This window comes from Phyllopteryx taeniolatus, chromosome 21, assembly GCF_024500385.1.
Source record: "Phyllopteryx taeniolatus isolate TA_2022b chromosome 21, UOR_Ptae_1.2, whole genome shotgun sequence".
Taxonomy (NCBI): Eukaryota; Metazoa; Chordata; class Actinopteri; order Syngnathiformes; family Syngnathidae; genus Phyllopteryx; species Phyllopteryx taeniolatus.
In genome coordinates this window covers 8,133,584-8,153,248 of record NC_084522.1, presented here as the reverse complement: position 1 = coordinate 8,153,248, position 19,665 = coordinate 8,133,584, and the positions used below count along the sequence as shown (strand labels likewise).

General features: G+C 43.9%; 1 protein-coding gene across 2 annotated transcripts in view; it reads right to left on the bottom strand.

The window, feature by feature from the left end:
* Window positions 1-9: 9 nt before the first annotated feature.
* Window positions 10-19,665, bottom strand: part of LOC133471350 (ras/Rap GTPase-activating protein SynGAP-like) — a 36,372-nt gene continuing 16,716 nt past the window's right edge. The window contains exons 11-21 of one of the 2 annotated variants that reach the window (XM_061760807.1): window positions 19,443-19,587; window positions 19,120-19,356; window positions 18,152-18,353; window positions 17,785-17,975; window positions 16,785-16,989; window positions 15,302-15,874; window positions 11,120-11,614; window positions 8,433-8,579; window positions 7,800-8,011; window positions 5,858-5,930; window positions 10-4,545 (exon numbers count right to left, since the gene is read on the bottom strand). In XM_061760807.1, the coding sequence (XP_061616791.1) occupies window positions 4,507-4,545; window positions 5,858-5,930; window positions 7,800-8,011; window positions 8,433-8,579; window positions 11,120-11,614; window positions 15,302-15,874; window positions 16,785-16,989; window positions 17,785-17,975; window positions 18,152-18,353; window positions 19,120-19,356; window positions 19,443-19,587 (2,519 nt within the window). In that variant the 3' untranslated portion in view covers window positions 10-4,506. The remainder of the gene's footprint in view (window positions 4,546-5,857; window positions 5,931-7,799; window positions 8,012-8,432; window positions 8,580-11,119; window positions 11,615-15,301; window positions 15,875-16,784; window positions 16,990-17,784; window positions 17,976-18,151; window positions 18,354-19,119; window positions 19,357-19,442; window positions 19,588-19,665) is intronic. The other variant, XM_061760808.1, reaches the window with a different exon arrangement.

Here is a 19,665-nt window from a genome sequence, read left to right as displayed (position 1 = left end):
AAAACTACTCACCTTTTGACGATGCCTAAAGAGGTAACAGGAAAGTGCCAAACAAATCTTTACATCTTTCAATGAATTACTTTATTTAAATCACTCAGGGGGCGGAAAAAAAAATCACCTTGAAAAATGAATACATTCCTTTAGGTTTCAGACATTATAACAAATTATATCAATCCACATACAGCGATTATCATAATTACAAGCGCAATCGTACCTACCATAATTACCGTTATTAACTTTAATAAAATAAAAATAAATACATGTTCCTACATCGAACATCCACCATACAACATCAGGGTGAGGATATGGCTTTTATCAATGGGGGCATGGCTTGTTTCAAAGCAAATGTCAAGTCAGTGAACATGTTACATTCCCCCCACAAATAAATCAATGATTTAGATCATTTGTGGCACAGTAAGTCAATTGTGCAGAATAAATAGCTGCCGAGAAATAAATACTCTATACATCCATTTTTTGAGATATATAAATATGTCGCACTTGTTGATTATCATTCAAAATATACAAGATATTTCATGTCATTGATGAGGTGAGTTGCCCAAAAGGCTCATAAATATTTTTTTGTATTTGTATTCCAGATAATTTGTCATGTTCAACCAAAATAACCTATTATTCTTTCATATAATATTCAACATACTAAAACACAAAATGCTAATTTAATCATTCATATAAGATTTTACCTTCCAATATATACTTCACGAGAAATTAAAGTTTATCTCTTGTGTTCTGAGTAAAACACCTGAGAGCCTGACCAAAAACTTGTAAACACGCAATTATGCTAATCATGGTAATGGCACTTCACTAGAATACCAAAAAGGAAAACAGGAGCAAGAAAATAATGGGTAGCTTGTATTGCAGCTTTTTTGTTGTTGTTGTTGAAAGACAGTTGTTCTGCTAGTGCGCTGAATTGTTTTACTAGTGAGGAAAACGAGCGTACTAGTACATGGACCTTAAACTGGAAATCAAAGCTAAAGTAAATAAATGTTCAAACGGCTTCCATACCAAAATGCATTGGGATACACACAAAACTACTTTAAATCATAACTCATACATTATTAAATATGTGAGAGACGATTTAAAAAAACATGTATCCTGTTTTGTCATGCAAACAAACGTGACTTGACGTAGTACAAGTTCAAAAGAAGAAATAAAAAAAGTCAAATGAAAAAATATGAATAAACCTGAAATGTAAAAAAAAAAAAAAGTACATTAAAAAATAAAACTACAAGTAAAATAAATCAAAGTAAAATTTAAAAACCAAAACTAAATTTTAAAAAACTGAATAAAAGTAAAATTTAAAAAGTTAAAATTACAACTTAAATATTTAAATAAAAGTAAAACGTTAATAAAAAATATTTTAAAATTAAATTAGTATTTTGTAAAAAATTTATTTGTGAAAAAAGTTCTTCAGGTCCAATAATTCACCGTCTTATTTTTCTTCTCTCAATAGGATTTTTTTTTTTTTCATGAGATTATGAAAACATTAAAACCATAATGCAGGCCAAATAACAAAATAAATAAACACATACCTGTATTTCAAAAGAAAACCATTATTGTATGAATATCTTGACTCTGGCCTGGTGCCTTCATTGCACTCTCTGTGGAGTATATATCTATAGACTGAAGAGTTCATCATAACAATCATAATAATGTACAGTAGAGAATCTCTTTACAACAAGTCCATGCCCTGACGGCCTTTGATTATTAGAATACATATAAGAATATATAATACACTTGGCAGTTTAGGAGCCAGGCCTACATCGAACTAAGTAATTCAAAAAATGTCTTTATAGTAGTATTATCTGTGCATTTTAACACTAATGTTATACCTTTCTGGTAACAAACATAAAAACCTTTGTATAGTTGCTATTCATCTCAAAAGAAAACATTTTTAAAGGCAAGAGGTTAAAAGAGCAATTCAGGAACTTTGTAATAGAAATGACTCATAGGTACAACACAGTATTAATTAATTACCCGACTACAAAAGAGACGCTTAAATATACAAATGTTACACCTGTTCTCCAATTGGCGTTGTTGCTGTATTTCCTGTTACCCTGCATCCATTTAGTTGGCTCCACCGTTCCCACTTTCACGGTGTATAATGCCGAAAAGTCAGGAAATGTGAGAAAATGTCCTTTTGCAATTGTACATCATCATAATATTAATAATATGTAGCTTACTCAGCCTCGCGTTTTAAAAAGCGCATGCACATCGATGCCTCACAAACAGATGAGTCAGTGAACTGACAGCTTGCTATATAATAGATTTTACAGAGCACTTTTCAAACCCATGTGGCAATGTTTTGCAAAAAATAAAGAAATAAAGTTAATAGTCTACAGCAGGGGGTGGGCAAACCTTAGTGCTCACGGGGCACATTGATTTATGTAAAAAAAATTAAAAGAAAAAAAGTTAAAATGTGTGTGTAAAGTATGTAAAAAATTTTTTTAATGATAAATACCAATTTTATTATTTATATTTGTGTATAAATAAATCTAAACCTGAACGTACCCTGAATTGGGGGGAGGCCATTATTTGTGCAATTGCATTTTTTGGTCATGTCAAACATTGTCAGCAGTATATTGCAATTCAAGTCAAGTGTGAAAGGTGGCATTTAAAAGAAAACAAAAATGACTATTATGGAAAAATTAACATTAAAACAGACTTATGTTGTAAAGTCTGTTTTAATGTTAATTTTGGAGCGAATACTGGATTGCTAAGGACGCAAGATCATCTTTCGCACTCATTTCGAACATGCGGGTGATGTAGGAACACTGAGAGTCTGTTTAGTATGTGCTGCTGTTTTGGTTAGCAATAGACTTCAAAAGGGCTCTGTAGATGTGTGTGAACAACTGAAATAATTAAACTGACAAAACATTTTTTTTTTGTAAGCGGAACAGACGATGGATGGATAGATAGATGGATAATTTGAGGAGAGGTGTTTATTTTCTTAAGTGGTTGACACAATACCGTAATTGGGGCACGGCGTATGAGGAAATACTACACTAAAAGTCACTTAAAAGGCAGGACTGCCATCCAGGTATATTATTTAATTAAAAAATATATAATATTTGCACAACCTACAGTTGTTAAGTGCTATTCTGAACTAATAATTTACCGTATCCTTCAGGTCAGGTTTATATATTTGTAATATTTACATGTATTCTATGTCCTTTGGCGTTTTGGGATATTAGACACACAGCCTGCAATAGCTGGCATTTCTCCTCCTTTTTTATTGTTCAGTATAAACAGCACCGACACGTAGTGGTGACGGGGAGAAGTCCACCCCGCAATTTTCCACCTTCTGAGGTGGTATCAGAGCTGCAACGGAGCCAGAATGGAAATTTTACGTGCTAATCAGTGTATCATTCTCTCTTTCAATTAGCAATCAAACTATTTTTTAAAGTGATTAAAAACAATTAAATTAAAAACAAAAAACAAAATATTACCAGATTCTTTATATTTTAATTTTAGAATTACTGTAAATTAAAAATTATAAAATGCAAAGACAACCCACAAGTCAATTGAAAATGGAAAGAATGAATGATACACATAATCGCAGTCCGACAAGTCTCGCTTAATTATTTGATCGTGAGGTTCTGTGTTTAAGTGGCTTGCCATCATTCCAGCTCAACAGAAAAAGTGAAAGGCTAGCAATAGATGATGTTCAATAAAAGGATGTAAAACAAAATCCAAACCACCAATGATCATACACTACCCACAAAAAGTAAGGGGTATTGGAATTTCAGGTGAAATTTCAGGATGAACCTAAAATGCACTTTAACCTTTACAGGTAGACTTTAATTTACCTCCTCTAAACTTGTGAATGCACATGTCCATGTGTTCAATGTTTCAGTACTTTTTTGCAAGGAGCTGAAAGACAAAATGCACAGCAGGTGTTTGATCCATGCATGTAAGTTTCCCAGGATGTCGACTTTTATGCCTTTCTGTGAGACTTCCAGTCGTTCTGCATCTCTGTTGCAACCTGCTGATGACACTGACACGCTTAAGCTTCGTGCTCACTTCCCTCTGAGAACAACTCCTTGTTAGAGAACAGCAAGTTGCACAAAAAGTACAGAAACATTGAACGGTTGGACATTCAAAACTTTAGGTTCATCCTGAAATCCTAAAATTACACCCGAAAACCAACACATTTTTGTGAGTAGTTTACTCCCCACCTATTCCTGCTTTTTTCTCCCTCTAGAATTTCAAATGCTGCTTTGTAAACAGGAAAAATCCCTCAAATCTTCATCTCCCACGTAGGTTTAGCTCAAGAAACTCGGAATGTTGGCTCAAGTCTGATTCTTTGTACAAACTGGTCTCCGCTGTGAAGTGATTGTCAAAAGTTCTTTGAAAAGTTTTGGTAGCGACAAGGAGCCTGGGTGTGTGTGGTCCTACTTGACTGGCAAGCAGATTTTCAAGTGGAGAGGGGCGGTTTTGCGCTCACACTTGGATGACCATCACGGATCCTGGTCGCTTTCGTAGTGGCAGTCAGGATCCTGGGAGGCCCCCGTAGCCCTGGCTGATAGACTGCAGCGGAGAAAGGAAAATGGATGAAATTGAGGCTGGTGATTACTGTGGTGTTTAGAGCAATAAATCAACACGTGGAGAAAATTATACAATTATACAATTGAGTCGAATACCCGAAAAACCAACAGGCCTATACAGCACAACAAACAATGTAACCAAGTGCACCTAGCTAGCCTCATTAGCGTACCACAAAAGCATACTGTTTTTTATATATGTACATATACAGTATAAATAATGGTATGCTTTTATGTATAACTAATTTATTGCTTATATTGCTTGATGTTGATTTTTGGGTGATTGTGGATGGCCACATAGCAATTCTCAGAGTTTGTTTGTTAGTTAGCTAGCTAGTTTGATAGTTTATTAGCTAGTTCATTCAAAGAGCAATAGGATTATACAAACTATGCAACCAGGAGAACGTCGGCAGTCTCATTAGCTTAGCCATATCCACAAATAGTAACTAGGCCTCAGGTAAGTAGCTAAATTTGAGCATTTTGGTTAAGGAGCGCACAACAGCATACCACAAAAAAAGTGCTCCAAATTAACAGACAAACAGCTCTAACGGATGACCCCTAACCCCTATTAGTCCATTGAATCGAGGTTCCCCTGTAGTTAGGTCATTAGCTTGTTGGTTAATTTTCTAGTTCATTTGAAAAGCAATAGGCCTATGCAAACAAGAGCTAGCCTTGTTAACTTTGCTGGTTAAGGCCTCTCATCAGTAGCATAATGCAAAGCATTTTACATAAAATTCAAGGAAAGGACCTCTGGGGCCTGTCCAGTGCTGATCTGGGATTGGATAAGCAAAAGGTCTTGTGATTGTGTCCTTTGAGGTTCTACTGTAAGGCCAAAATGTTGAAGTACTGCTTTTGCTTCCTCAATTGAAAACAGTGCACAAGCAAATACTGAGTAAATATCATTTGTCAACACTCATAACTGATTTGAGCTAGAAGATGCGTTGCAGCCCAAGTGGGCGCCACAACACTCGCCGTATTCTGGTGAGTTACACCGTGCTCCAAAAAAACCCTGAAATTGCAGTCCGTAATATTCCGTTTGAGTGTTGGGGGCGTCACATTCCTTCGCAAAGACACCCCACCAAGCCCAACCCCTGGACTGAGTCCAGCTCTTGATTGCCACTGAGGATGTAATTTGGTATAGATGACAACAAGTTGGTATATGTGTATAAGAGCCTCAAAGCTTGGTCCTGCACTGACTAGTAAATGGAGAATGATGTTTTAAGGACATTTTGAGTGAGTGGCGATGATTAACAAAAAAAATAAAAAATCATATACTGTATGAAGACTCAGGCACTAACCTGGTCTGTGAGGATTCGAGGCTTAATATCAGGAATGGCGCCCCCTCTCAGCTCATCTTCCACAGCCATGAGTCTGACAACAGGGAAATAGAAACAAACATAACGCTTGACAAAAATAGAAGAGCTACGTGCAGCCATATGATCATGCTATATAAATAACTATTATTATTATTATTATCATATTAATGTCTTGGCATACTGGGTTTGTTTGCTACCATCCACTTAGCAATCTGGTGTATGGAGGTAATGTATACTTGCCATCTTCTATTACATACTGTGCAACCACACAAACTGATGAGCTCATGCAAAAAATGTCAAAAATAATGTTCATCATTGTGGCTTTAATAACGGTTTAGTACGCTGCTCTGCAAACTAGCTGTCGTTCTTTCTCACTAGCCGGATTTACGTGCAGACTTTTTTGTCATTCTGATTGAAATCATTCCAATTCAAGATCTCTGGTCAACTGTTTACATGTGACGTGATCTAGTCCGGTCTGGTGTACACATGAATGAAATTTCATTCGGATTCAGCCTGTTTATTCCGATTGAGGTGTTTATATGGAGAGTTTTTATTTCGGTTTGGGCTTCGGTCTGGGATTCACTGTTCACAATTTTGCAAAATTATGTTTCAGTAAGCTGCTTTATGTTAAGCATGGGACATTCTCACTGAAATGTCCAATAATTATATTTTAGTAGGCTGCTTCATGCAAAACTATGTTAACTGGCAAGATAGTAAAGGCTCTTTCTCACTGAAATGTCCCCAAATTGTTTTAGTATGCTGATTTATGCTAAGATAGGTTAATTAGCAAACTAGCCTTGGCTCTTTCTTACTGAAGTTCCAAATTGCGATTTTATAGGCTACTTTACACAAAGCTAGGCTAACTGGCTAACTAGCTGTGGCTGTTTCTCACTGAAATGTAGTAAACGTGCAAGTTTCCCCAAAAATATGTTTGAGTATGCTGTTTTCAGCTAAGCTAGCCTAACTGGCGGCGGCATGGTGGTACGTGGTAGGTTAATTGACAAATCTAAATTGCCCGTAGGTGTGAATGTGAGTGCGAATGGTTGTTTGTTTGTATGTGCCTTGCGATTGGTTGGCAACCAGTTCAGGGTGTACCCCGCCTCCTGCCCGATGATAGCTGGGATAGGCTCCAGCACGCCCGCGACCCTAGTGAGGAGAAGCGGCTCCGAAAATGGATGGATGGATGGATGGATGGATAGCCTAACTGGTTAACTAATCCTTTGTCACTGTAATGACATGAATGTTGAAAATAACACTAAACTACTTCTCTTATTACTTTGAAATTTATCAAGCGTTATGGTTTCTTTGTGTTAGAACATTGTCCAAACCTTTTCCACTGTGGGCCACATGCAGAAAAATGGAAGGAAGAGGAGGCCACGTCACCTTGTGTTTAGGAAACATGCTAAAACCATTCCCATACACTGTATGTTAACATTTGCTAAGCAGTTAAAGCTATTTTGTTTCCTAATAATCATACGAATGAATATTCAAATAGCTTACATTTTCAAATAAAAAAAATGGTGTGACAAATTTTCAATAAAATTATTGTTTACATTTTGAAAAATACAAGGAGTGATATTGTGGTAATAGTGTGATGTGTTTCAACAGGATCATTTTGTCTCATAACCTTCTGAGTTGGGCCATTTGTTTTTGTTATTATTATTAGAATATTCGACAGGCCAATAAAAAATACACCACAAATGGCCCTGGGGCCACAATTTGGACACTTGTCTCATTGTGTTAGTACAGTAGTAGTCCCTTTTTCACGGTTTATCTGGCCCATCATGTTTTTTTGGTTGTCCAGATATGGACTTTTTTATGATACCTCTCTCAAAATATGTATGTCAGGTTTAACGCTGGGTTAATACAAATAATAATGTATTATTGATGAAAAGGGGGCCGCGGACGTTCGGCGAAGCATCACCTGTTGATGATGCCTTTGATTTGTGAGTCCTTCTCGACTTGCTGCTGCTTGAGACGCCGCTCGCTGTCCTCCAGGCGGCACTGGTACTGCTGCAGTATCTTGCTGGTCTGCTGCTCCTGTGACACCAGCCTCTGCTCGTATTCCTCCAGCTTGCGATGGGACATCTTCAGGCGCTCCTTTAGTGAGTAGATCTCCTCCTCGTACTCCCTCACCTGCAAGCGAGGATGCCTTTCAGAGTGATGTGGCACATTTCGACAAACAGTTCGTAGTCGTTCACAACTATGGAAAATTTAAGGTCTTCATTAAGCTATGCTGACTTTAGTTAACCTAAGCTGACCTTTGACAAGAAAAGCCGGGTACACCCTGGACTGCCAATTGCAGGGTACCTAAAGACCATTCACGCTGATATTCAAACCGATGGACAATTTTTTGTCTTCAGCTAAACTAAGCTAACTTTTGGTGAGAGAAGTGGTGTACACCATGGAGTACATTTGCGCATTTTCAATCCTGTACTTTTGTACTTTTATTTAACATTACTTCCACTTTTACCAAAGTTTTTGAACTCAAGTATGTGTACTTTTGCCACCTCTGGTATGTATGTATACTGTACTACAGTAAATCTGTGGTGCTAACCCTCTCCAGGCGGGATTCGTCCATGCTCTTGGAGTACTCCTTCAACTGGCCCTCGCGGTCAGGCCGCAGGCTCTCTATGTCAGCGGAGAGATGCGGCATGTTGGACACCCAGGCCACGGTGCGCTCGTTCAAGTTGGACTGGGAACCCTTAAATTGATAGGGAAAAGAACATTTTTGTTTATGGCGACTGAGAGGTCGCCCTTTTGTTTGCAGGATAGTGCAAAAAACGACTTACTACCATATTTCCACAGACAGTGGCCTTCCCTAAAAGACGACTTGTCCCAGTTCATCCATTTGAGGAAAATAAATGCCTCACTTACATAAAAGCCTCCATTTTCCAAATCAAGACACAGACTTACACAAATTACTCCCCAAAACATGTAATATGTTCTCACAGGGACTGCTGAGCCTATTTGACCACTGTTGCTAACCAAAAAAGCAGCACCTAATTGAGGCACGCAAACAGCCCTACCTGCCCAGTCTGTCTTGGCTCTTCAAGTTGATTCTCAAAATGGTGCGAATCACTGATTAATTGTCCAAACTTTGCATGAAATGGTTGTTAACATGTTTTTAATAGACTTTACACCGATCTGATCGGTTTGATCGGTATCGGCCGATAATTAGCATTTTATGCTGATCGGCTTTCATGTCATAATGTCAATGATGTCATCGATCGGCTCCGCAAAAGACATTTAATCCGCGTTGCCGACGCGTGTAAATCCAAAACCAAGTTTATTTTTAGCCTTGTCACGTCTTGTGGCGTAGTACTGTAACTATTTGACGGCCAATAAAGTTTTTTTTTCAATCTTGTCGGTGAAAAAAACAGGTCGTCGGTGTGGGACTATTTTGCGGTGTCTCAGACAAACAACACGTAAGTTATTTGCAGTCTGTGCACAATGAAATACGTCGTGGGGAACGTCATCTAAATGCTTCAACACGACAAATTTGATCGGGCACCTGAAGAATGTACACAAGGAGGAGCATGCCGCGTTCAAGCAACGCAGCGTGGAGAGAAAAAAAAAAAAAAAAGGAAAAGGTAAACGGACGCAAACTCTGGACAACAGCCGTCCATAAAGCCGGGACAGTGAGAAAGTTAGAGTAAGCATGTCATTAACAGTATTTGTTCAAGTAATTTAATTGCCATAATGTAATTTAATGACAGTAAGTTAGCACCCATTATTTCTGTCATGTTGTAATGTTGATTTGACTTTAACTTGTCAGTGGCCAAAATCCTTGAATGCCCTCAAGAGGTCATTGATGTTTTAACTTTTGTCTAAAATACTAGAGAATAATTTTGAAGATACAGTACTCAGTATACAGTACACAAGTATATAAAATAAATGAACAAGTCATGGAAGTACAGGAAGTCCTCGAGTTACGACACACTCGACCTACGACGTTTCGACATTACGACGCCCGTCCCTCGTCTGCCATTTTGTCGCAGCACCATAGTGTTTCTGCTTAGCTAGTGCATAGTGCTTGTCTGTGTTTGTGAGGCGGGAGTATCTTCGCCCTCCTTTTTTCACACTATCAGCAGTAATGGTAAGTACAGCATCTTATTTTTTTTTATTTTAATGTATTTTACTTTCTTTATACAAAGTGTTAACCTTTCCTGCTACGGTCAACTGACCGTGGTCGGGAGACACAGGGGTTAACTCCCTTCTCTCGTTGCACAGCTGAGCTGGGTGGCGGCAACAATAAAGGCACAAAGCACCGATTTGCTGCTTTAATGGCTTTATTAGCTCCTCTGCACATTCAACGTCAACGTTAATCGCTACTCTTCCCCGGTCGCCGTCACTACACCTGCCACTGTACACACAGTCCTGCCGGACGACGCCTGCACAGTCACGTCTCACTCGCACATCGACGCACACGCCCACACACACTGAGCTTGATGTCACAATCACGTGGGACAATACCCGTAACAGAAGTATTTCGCCGTAAATTTCGACTTTAACGGTGAAATCCGACTTATGCGGAAATTTGTGTTAAGTCGCCAGCGTAGGAAAGGAACTCGTTCGAGGACTTCCTGTAGACACATTGCTCCATCTTGTGATTGGATCGGTGATCGGTTATCGTTTTTTTAAACTTGCTGATCTGTGATCGGCCCCAAAAATCCTGATAAAGCCTAGTTTTTAATCCAGTACAGTACATTTATTAAGTACAGTTCATTCGTAACTTTTAAGTAAAATACATCTTCATTTGATCTTTTTAGAACTGCTTGTTTTTAAACATTTATTTAGGTAAAATGTTTACGTGCAATACGTTTTAACAGAATCATTATTTAAGTTCAGTACAGTTTCTTCTATAATTAAGATCAGTGTTATTGTTCAAACTGTGCATAATGTTAAAAGTGATTGGCGCTATTAATGATGGGGAGACGACGTCTTTAACGACAGTTGGCGTGACAGTAGACTGTGACCTCCACACAGGAGGGTCGAAGCAGAGATTTGAATCCTGAACTTCAGAACATAGAGGCAGCGTGCTAATCACTACTCCACCATGTTGCCCAGGAAATTACTCAAAAAAACATTGATATACAGAGTACAGAGTTAAGGAAAATTTCTTTTTTCACTGAAGGTCGATCTGCTGGGGCACATTCCTGAAATAAAGGCCCTCTAATAGACACCTCCAACATTTGCATTTGAGTAAATAAACACACTAAATGTCAGCATTAAATGACTGACCTGCTTGTTGCCGAGCGGCTTGAGGAGATGTTGCTGCGGAGGCTGCAGCTGTTGCGTTTTTTTGCCGCTTTTGGTTGGCGTGTCCGTCGAGTCCTCGGCTGTGGCGGCGACGGAGGATGGGTTCTGGTTTTCTTTGGCGGAGCCCGTCTGGAATGGCAGCCCGGGAGCCGGGCTGTCCGTCACAGCTTCCTGCTGCTGCGTTTGTGTTGGCTGCGGTTGTTGTTGTGGGGGTGGCTGAGTTTGCCGCTGTTTGGCCTGAACGAAGTTTGCGTCGGTAGACTCCAGGAGGAGGTTCCTGCTCTGGGGTCGGGCCTTGGGCGGAGTGGCCGTGGCCGGGGTGTTGACGGAGCGCTGGGACTTAAGGAGCTGGGGGGCGATGGAGGACTGGCGCACGGGGTGGACGGTCGTAGGGGGCGTGGCCAAGGAGGCGGGCGTGCCGGTTCCGGTGGCCGTCTGAGAAGCGACGCCCATCATGTGCTGTTGTTGGAGGGACTCCTGAGGACACAATTTGAGAGGAGGGAGGGTTCAAAAGCAGAGTCGTGTATGTAGATACGTCTATTTACATGACTGTTCGAAAGATGTAACACCCCATGGTGCTGAATTGGTGCATGATATGCTGCATTCTAGTATGACATTTTCAACTTTTGTTAAAGGAGACATTATGGAAAATGTACTTTTCAGTTGCTTGTATACAAATAGAGTGGCTGACCACACATCAGGTGTGAAAATAAATAACCATGTAAATGTTTTAGTCCCAACTTTAGCGGCATTAGGTTGGTCATTTAACGGCCCCCAGACCAGTTTCTCCACGCATGATCAGACATGACATGATCAGCTGGGAGCCCGGCCGCCAGACTAGAGTGTTTGAAAAACTATCATACAATAACACTCGACCCTGCTATCCATCCATTCTCCATTCTCTACCGCTTATCCGGGTCGGGTCGCGGGGGCAGTAGCTTCAGGCGGGACGCCCAGACTTCCCTCTCCCCAGCCACTTCATCCAGCTCTTCCGGGGGGATCCCGAGGCGTTCCCAGGCCAGCCGAAGGATGTAGTCTCTCCAGCGTGTCCTGGGTCGTCCCCGGGGTCTCCTCCCGGTGGGACATGCCCGGAACACCTCACCAGGGAGGCGTCCGGGAGGCATCCGAATCAGATGGCCCAGCCACCTCACCTGGCTCCTCTCAATGCGGAGGAGCAGCGGCTCTACTCTGAGATCCTCCCGGATGACCGAGCTTCTCACCCTATCTCTAAGGGAGAGCCCCGACACCCTGCGGAGGAAACTCATTTCGGCCGCTTGTATCCGGGATCGTGTTCTTTCGGTCACGACCCGCAGCTCATGACCATAGGCGAGGGTAGGAACGAAGATCGACCGGTAAATTGAGAGCTTCGCCTTTCGGCTTAGCTCTTTCTTTACCACAACGGACCGATACAAAGTCCGCATCACTGCAGATGCTGCACCGATCCGCCTGTCGATCTCCCGTTCCATTCTTCCCTCACTCGTGAACAAGACCCCAAGATACTTGAATTCCTCCACTTGGGGGAAGATCTCATCCCCGACCTGGAGAAGGCATGCCACCCTTTTCCGACTGAGGACCATGGTCTCAGATTTGGAGGTGCTGATTCTCATCCCAGCCACTTCACACTCGGCTGCGATCTGCTCCAATGAGAGTTGGAGGTCACGGCTTGATGAAGCCAACAGAACCACATCATCTGCAAAAAGCAGAGATGGAATACTGAGGCCACCAAACCGGACCCCCTCTACGCCTCGGCTGCGCCTAGAAATTCTGTCCATAAAAGTTATGAACAGAATCGGCGACAAAGGGCAGCCTTGGCGGAGTCCAACCCTCACCGGGAACGAGTCCGACTTACTGCCGGATATGCGGACCAAACTCTGACTCCGGTCGTACAGGGACCGAACAGCCCGTATCAGGGGGTTCGGTACCCCATACTCCCGAAGGACTCTCCACAGGACTCCCCGAGGGACACGGTCGAACGCCTTCTCCAAGTCCACAAAACACATGTAGACTGGTTGGGCGAACTCCCATGCACCCTCGAGGACCCTGCCGAGGGTGTAGAGCTGGTCCACTGTTGCACGGCCAGGACGAAAACCACACTGCTCCTCCTGAATCTGAGATTCGACTTCCCGACGGACCCTCCTCTCCAGCACCCCTGAATAGACCTTACCAGGTAGGCTGAGCAGTGTGATCCCCCTGTAGTTGGAACACACCCTCCGGTCCCCCTTCTTAAAAAGGGGGACCACCACCCCAGTCTGCCAATCCAGAGGCACTGTCCCCGATGTCCACGCGATGTTGCAGAGGCGTGTCAACCAGGACAGCCCCACAACATCCAGAGCCTTTAGGAACTCCGGGCGAATCTCATCCACCCCCGGGGCCCTGCCACCGAGGAGCTTTTTAACTACCTCGGTGACCTCAAACCCAGAGATAGGAGAGCCCGCCTCAGAGAACCCACACTCTGCTTCCCCATGGGAAGGCGTGTCGGTGGAATTGAGGAGGTCTTTGAAGTATTCTCCCCACCGACTCACAACGTCCCGAGTCGAGGTCAGCAGCGCCCCATCCCCACTATACACAGTGTTGGTGGTGCACTGCTTTCCTCTCCTGAGACGTCGGATGGTGGACCAGAATTTCCTCGAAGCCGTCCGGAAGTCTTTCTCCATGGCCTCACCGAACTCCTCCCATGCCCGGGTTTTTGCTTCAGCGACCACCAGAGCTGCATTCCGCTTGGCCAGCCGGTACCCATCAGCTGCCTCAGGAGTACCACAGGCCAAAAAGGCCCAATAGGACTCCTTCTTCAGCTTGATGGCATCCCTCACCGTTGGTGTCCACCAACGGGTTCGGGGATTGCCGCCACGACAGGCACCGACCACCTTACGGCCACAGCTCCGGTCGGCCGCCTCAGCAATGGAGGCGCGGAACATGGTCCACTTGGACTCGATGTCCCCCGCCTTCCCCGGAACATGAGCAAAGTTCTGTCGGAGGTAGGAGTTGAAACTCCTTCTGACAGGGGATTCTGCCAGACGTTCCCAGCAGACCCTCACAATACGTTTGGGCCTGCCACGTCGGACCGGCATCTTCCCCCACCATCGGAGCCAACTCACCACCAGGTGGTGATCAGTTGACAGCTCCGCCCCTCTCTTCACCCGAGTGTCCAAGACATGCGGCCGCAAGTCCGATGACACGACCACAAAGTCGATCATCGAACTGCGACCTAGGGTGTCCTGGTGCCAAGTGCACGTGTGGACACCCTTATGCTTGAACATGGTGTTCGTTATTGACAATCCGTGACGAGCACAGAAGTCCAATAACAGAACACCGCTCGGGTTCTGATCGGGGGGGCCGTTCCTCCCAATCACGCCCTTCCAGGTCTCACTGTCATTGCCCACGTGAGCATTGAAGTCCCCCAACAGAACAATGCTATCATAGTAAAGCCAAAAGGTATGGCTGCATTGAGTTTGGTTTGATGCATAGCATGAGCTAACAGCGCACGCGCGCACGCACACATACACACACACACATTATGGGCTCTTTTTCCACAAGTAGAAGAAACTTTCTTGCCAGAAGGAAGGGAAGATTTTCTTCTTTCAATATTCCTTCCTGTAGATGTCATGTCTCAATGCTCTGAGAGAAGATGGTTAATTATATTTGAGGAAAAAAGGACAAGTCGATAATTAATTCAATGAGAACAATCATCCTAACACCAACTGTCTTTTAAAACAAAAACAAAAAAAAAAACAAGAGGCTGAGAGATGAGATGTTTGTTCCATCGCAGCCCACGCAGCAGGCCAGAAATAGCTCAGGACACTACCGAACATAATGGTATCATTAGAACCAGTGCAATTTACACAGTGTGAGTGGTCAATTAACAACTAATTGTATTATATTGCACATACCTTTTAAAGAAAATGTATGCATTACAGTGCTTCTGTGTTACTTGTGAGCTACTTACTACAACCATCGTAAACCGATCACCCTATTTAATGTAAAAATTTAAATGACTGTTTGGCAATACAGCCATACAGTTGCCACTCGGAGTAGAACAGTACATATATTCCGATTTTGTGGGGGGTTTTAGTGTACAGTTACACCCCTTAGTCAACATTATTTTTGAAGCAACTGGGAATTAATTTGCATGTGTGGAAAGTCTTATTAAGAGTGAGGCACTCTTACCTGCACCTGCAGTGAGAGCTGGTGCCAAACAAAGTCATTGTTTTGGTTTTGCCGGGTAAAGTCGTCACTGTAGCTGTGCGAGTGGACGATGCTGGGCTGCACCAGGCTGTTCTGTGACCGGAGCGCCGACAGGTCCTCGCTGCGGGAGAACGCGTTATTGCCGAACGCCGGCGCGTAGGCGTGGTGACCGTTCTCTGGCTCCGGGGCCAGCAGGAGGGGCGGCGGCGGAGGCTGGGCCGGCGAGTTCTGCGCCGCAAGGTGGAAGAGAGGGTTCTGGAAGGACAGCGGGTAGTGCATGGCCGCTGCTGCCTGCTGCTGCTGCTGGGAGATGGACTCAGTGGGGCCGCCGATGTGGCCCATTTGGCTCAGCCTCAGGCCGGAGCCCGCCAAGCCGCTGGGCAAGTGGCCGCCCATGCGGAGGGGGCCGCCAAGGTTTCCGAAACTGTGGCCCAGGCCGGCGATGGAAGCCTGAGAGGAGGTGAGCATGTCCCCCACAGAGTTCAGGTTGGAGATGCTGTTCATGCGTGAATCTTGGAGGTCCATCATGGACACGCTTTTATTCACGCTGTGAACCTGAGACCAGAAACAACAACAGAACATTATAATCCAATTTCTATATTTTTTGTTATTTATGCAGCGGAACATGCAAAGATTTTCCATCCATTCATCTATTTTCCTTCCTGCGTATCATCACTAGGGTGACAAGTGAGCTGGAGCCTATCCGAGCTGACTTTGAACTGGTCGCTGGTCAAATCACAGAACACATACCAATTATTTACACTCACATTCACACTTACCCAGCGTGCTGGTCTACTGGAACGCTAATTGCCATTAAAGATACCGTCTCGTGAGCTCATCATTAAGGCTGCACCGGGAACTTGTTTCACCTTTACCTGAGTGACTGTTACCTAAGTGCTGCCGTTTTGGTTAGCAACTGCAGTTAAATGGGCTCCGCAGTTAACTCTTATTGTTTGCGAGTGAAGTGAGATAATTACAGTTACAATATGTTTTTTTTCCCCCTCCTGAAAAAATAACATCTATAAACTGAGAAATTTCCGAACTGTGAGGCAGATATGCTTACCACTACGACACCGTGCTTAACAAAAAATTTACCATTGAGATCAATTAAATTTGGAACAAATTGTTACGGACAAATGTAGCAGTCTCAGTGCTCCTTTGGTCAAATAGCACCAACAGATGGAGCCAACTGCACGACGCAAGAGCCGAATCAAACTTTGTTTACAAAACGTTAGAGAATCCTATTAAGCCAACAGGATTTGAACAAAAACAGGAAGTTAGAAACCTGCCCAAAAAATTGGGCAACAAAGGGTCACAAAAAGCCAAATCCTGCGATGGTGGCTAAAATGAGGTCTAGTGAGGTGCGCTGATGGCTCACGTGATATCCAGACATCACATTTTTAGCTCAAAAAATGTTAGACCGTTGGGGCATAGACAATATTACACACATGACTCACTCCGTTACCTTGGGGTCGGGTTCTGTGATGTCAGAGCTGCTGGTGCAGTACGCCGGGCTGGAGCGGGCTAGCGGCGGCCGGGTGACGTAGAACACCTCCCGCGACGAGCGCAGGTCTCGTTCGGCCTGACGCCTCATGTTTAGGTTGGACGAGAGGGACTCGACGGCCGACACGCCGGTGGGGGGCGAAGGCAGGCGGGAGATGTCTATGGAACTATAGACACGAGACAAAGGTCAGTTGGAGGAATGAGTGCTGATATTGCATTTGGAGGGTCAGTACGGACCTAACAATATAGCTTCTGTGAAGTGAAAGTTAAAGTAAAGTAAAGTTAGTTACGGTTATTTTTTTTTTTCTGATTGGAGGAATCTACTGTAGACTATAGGTAGGCATTTATTTTTCTCCAGTAGAAGAGACATTTGCTACTTTTTGAGGAGCTACAGTGAATCTCTGCATATTTGCAGTTTGGCAGATTTGTGATTGGATGACATCATTTGCCCCATACACAAACGCCACTGCGTAGTTACATCCCTTAGTCGACACTATTTTTGAAGGAATTTAAGGGTGGGAAGGAGGGGGGCGAACAGTCGCAATTACAGCTGTTATTGCTCTTACGTAAAGTGTTCTCATTTTAAGTGTTAGGCTATAACGAGAGCTGGTGTCTCCTGATAATAGGAAGTGTGAGGCGGAGGAAAAGGGCTTTGGGTAAGAAGGTCTGGGAACAGATGGTGCCGGCAATTACCGATTGATAAAAAAGTTGCCGCCTTTGGAGATAAATTAGGTGACATTAGAAGGGCTCTCGGAAATAAGCCTGGCATTGTGTTTCGAGCTGCAGAATTCCCATCCTGTGAGTTTTCTCGTTCTGCGCTTCACTGTTAATTACACCCGTGTGATGCGGCGGTGTCACGCCGCGTTAGAATTACCCGTCACGGTGAGGCCTCCCGGAGGACACAATGATCTAGTTTGTGAAATGGAGGAGGAGGGAAGCGGAGGGGGAGGGGGGACACCTACCTGTTTAAGTCACGCATCATCAGGCTCTGGAAGTCGGAGGACATGAGACGATTGAACGTGGGCCGAGAAAAGAGTCTGTCCTTGGGCCGTTCGGGCTGGTGGTTGGTGGTGGCGTGCAGCTGAGGATTCCGCAGGGCCACGCTGATGTCATTCAACAGCCGAGGCAATGGACCCAGTTTAAGAATGGCGTCCTGTGGGCACGTTGGGAAAATGTGACCGCAACCAGAATTTTTACTTTTGATGGCTTTTCTCAATGTTTTTACTCGGTCACACTCAGCATATATAGGTTTTGCTGCCTCAATTTGTCAATTTTACATTACAATGCAGGGGTTCATTCGACACTTTCTTATGTATGAGGTCAACCAACCTTGCTGAGTTGGCCCATGACCTCCCACAGCAGGCTGTGTAGCATGGACAGCTCCCTGCCGAGGTCGATGTAGCCCTCGAAGCCTCCGGCGTTCCCTCCGGCGTCCATGTTGGAGATTTCATAGAGGAACTGCTGCATGGAGCCCCACTCCATCTCCAGGAACTCGTTCATGAAGTACATGTATTCCTCCTTCGGCCCAAACCTGTGGCATGTACACAGAAATACTGACAAATGAGTTAAATCCAATCAGTCAGAATGACTGAGGACTCACTTGTTCACAGGTTCTGCATGACCTTGGCGACTTGGTAACCGTAGCGGGCAAGGAACCACATTTGGTAACTTAGCTTTTTGACAGGAAAGGAAACATATTTGGGAACGCTGTCGGCATTATTGGGTAAGGAACCATATTTGATAACTGTTTATTAGGGAGGTGACCATATTTGTTAACATATCATCGTGCAAGAAACCAAACTGAGGTTTTAACGGGCAAAGAACAAAATTTGATAACTTAACCCAATATTGTATATTGGTAACTTTATTTTGTATTGGGCAAGGAACCATATTTCCCAACTGCTTATCGGGGAGGGGACCATCTTTGGTAAAATAACCCATTTTTGTTCAAGGAACCAAACTGAGCTTTTAACAGGCAAGAAACCAAATTTGGCGACTTAACCCAATATCAGGTGATGAACCACATGTGGTAACATGATTCTTTATTAGGTAAGGAACCATATTTTGTAACTGTTTATAGTGGGGACCACACTATATTGGTAACTTAACCCATCATTGGATGAGGAATCATTGCTGGGAACTTAAATCTTTGTTGGCCAAGGCACCATATTTAGTAAGTTGGCACCTTATCAGCTCTGCTATTTTAAGTGTACAGCCACCACCTATAGGAACAGCCTGACACATTATTTCAATCAAATGAGCCTCTTCAAAAAATTTGGACGTGACGGGGGACTCACTTGTTGAAGCTGGCCAGGTTCTGCATGACTTTGGCGATGAGCGTGAGGGTCCGCGAGGTGCGCTCTGCCGGGTACTCCTGCGTTAGGTTGAAGAGCGAGGGCGACATGATGGCCGGGCACATGAAGCGGAGGAACAGCGAGGAGCTGATGAGGCTGTCAGCCAGGTCCTCCCTGCCGCGCTCGGCGCACCGGGCCCGCCATGAGGCAAAGACCTCCTTAAGCTCGCGGGGGAATATGCTAGAAGGAACGCGATGAGACTCGTTGTCATCAGAGAAGTGCATGACAAACAGAAAGGATTTATCTTAGAGACATCGGACACGCACCAGAGGGAGTTGATGATCTTGCAGAGTAAGAGCTCGCAGCACATGCGAAGGTTGGCTTGGTGGTCAGCCAGCACCGAGGGCGGGACTCGCATGGGGTCCACTTCGCAGTTCTCCTCAGATTCATACAAGGCTCGGATAAAGTCACCTGCCAGGAGAACATCACGCTTGGATTGGACATGCTTGGGCGAGGAGCTATATTTGGCAAGGAACCATAATTGGTAAC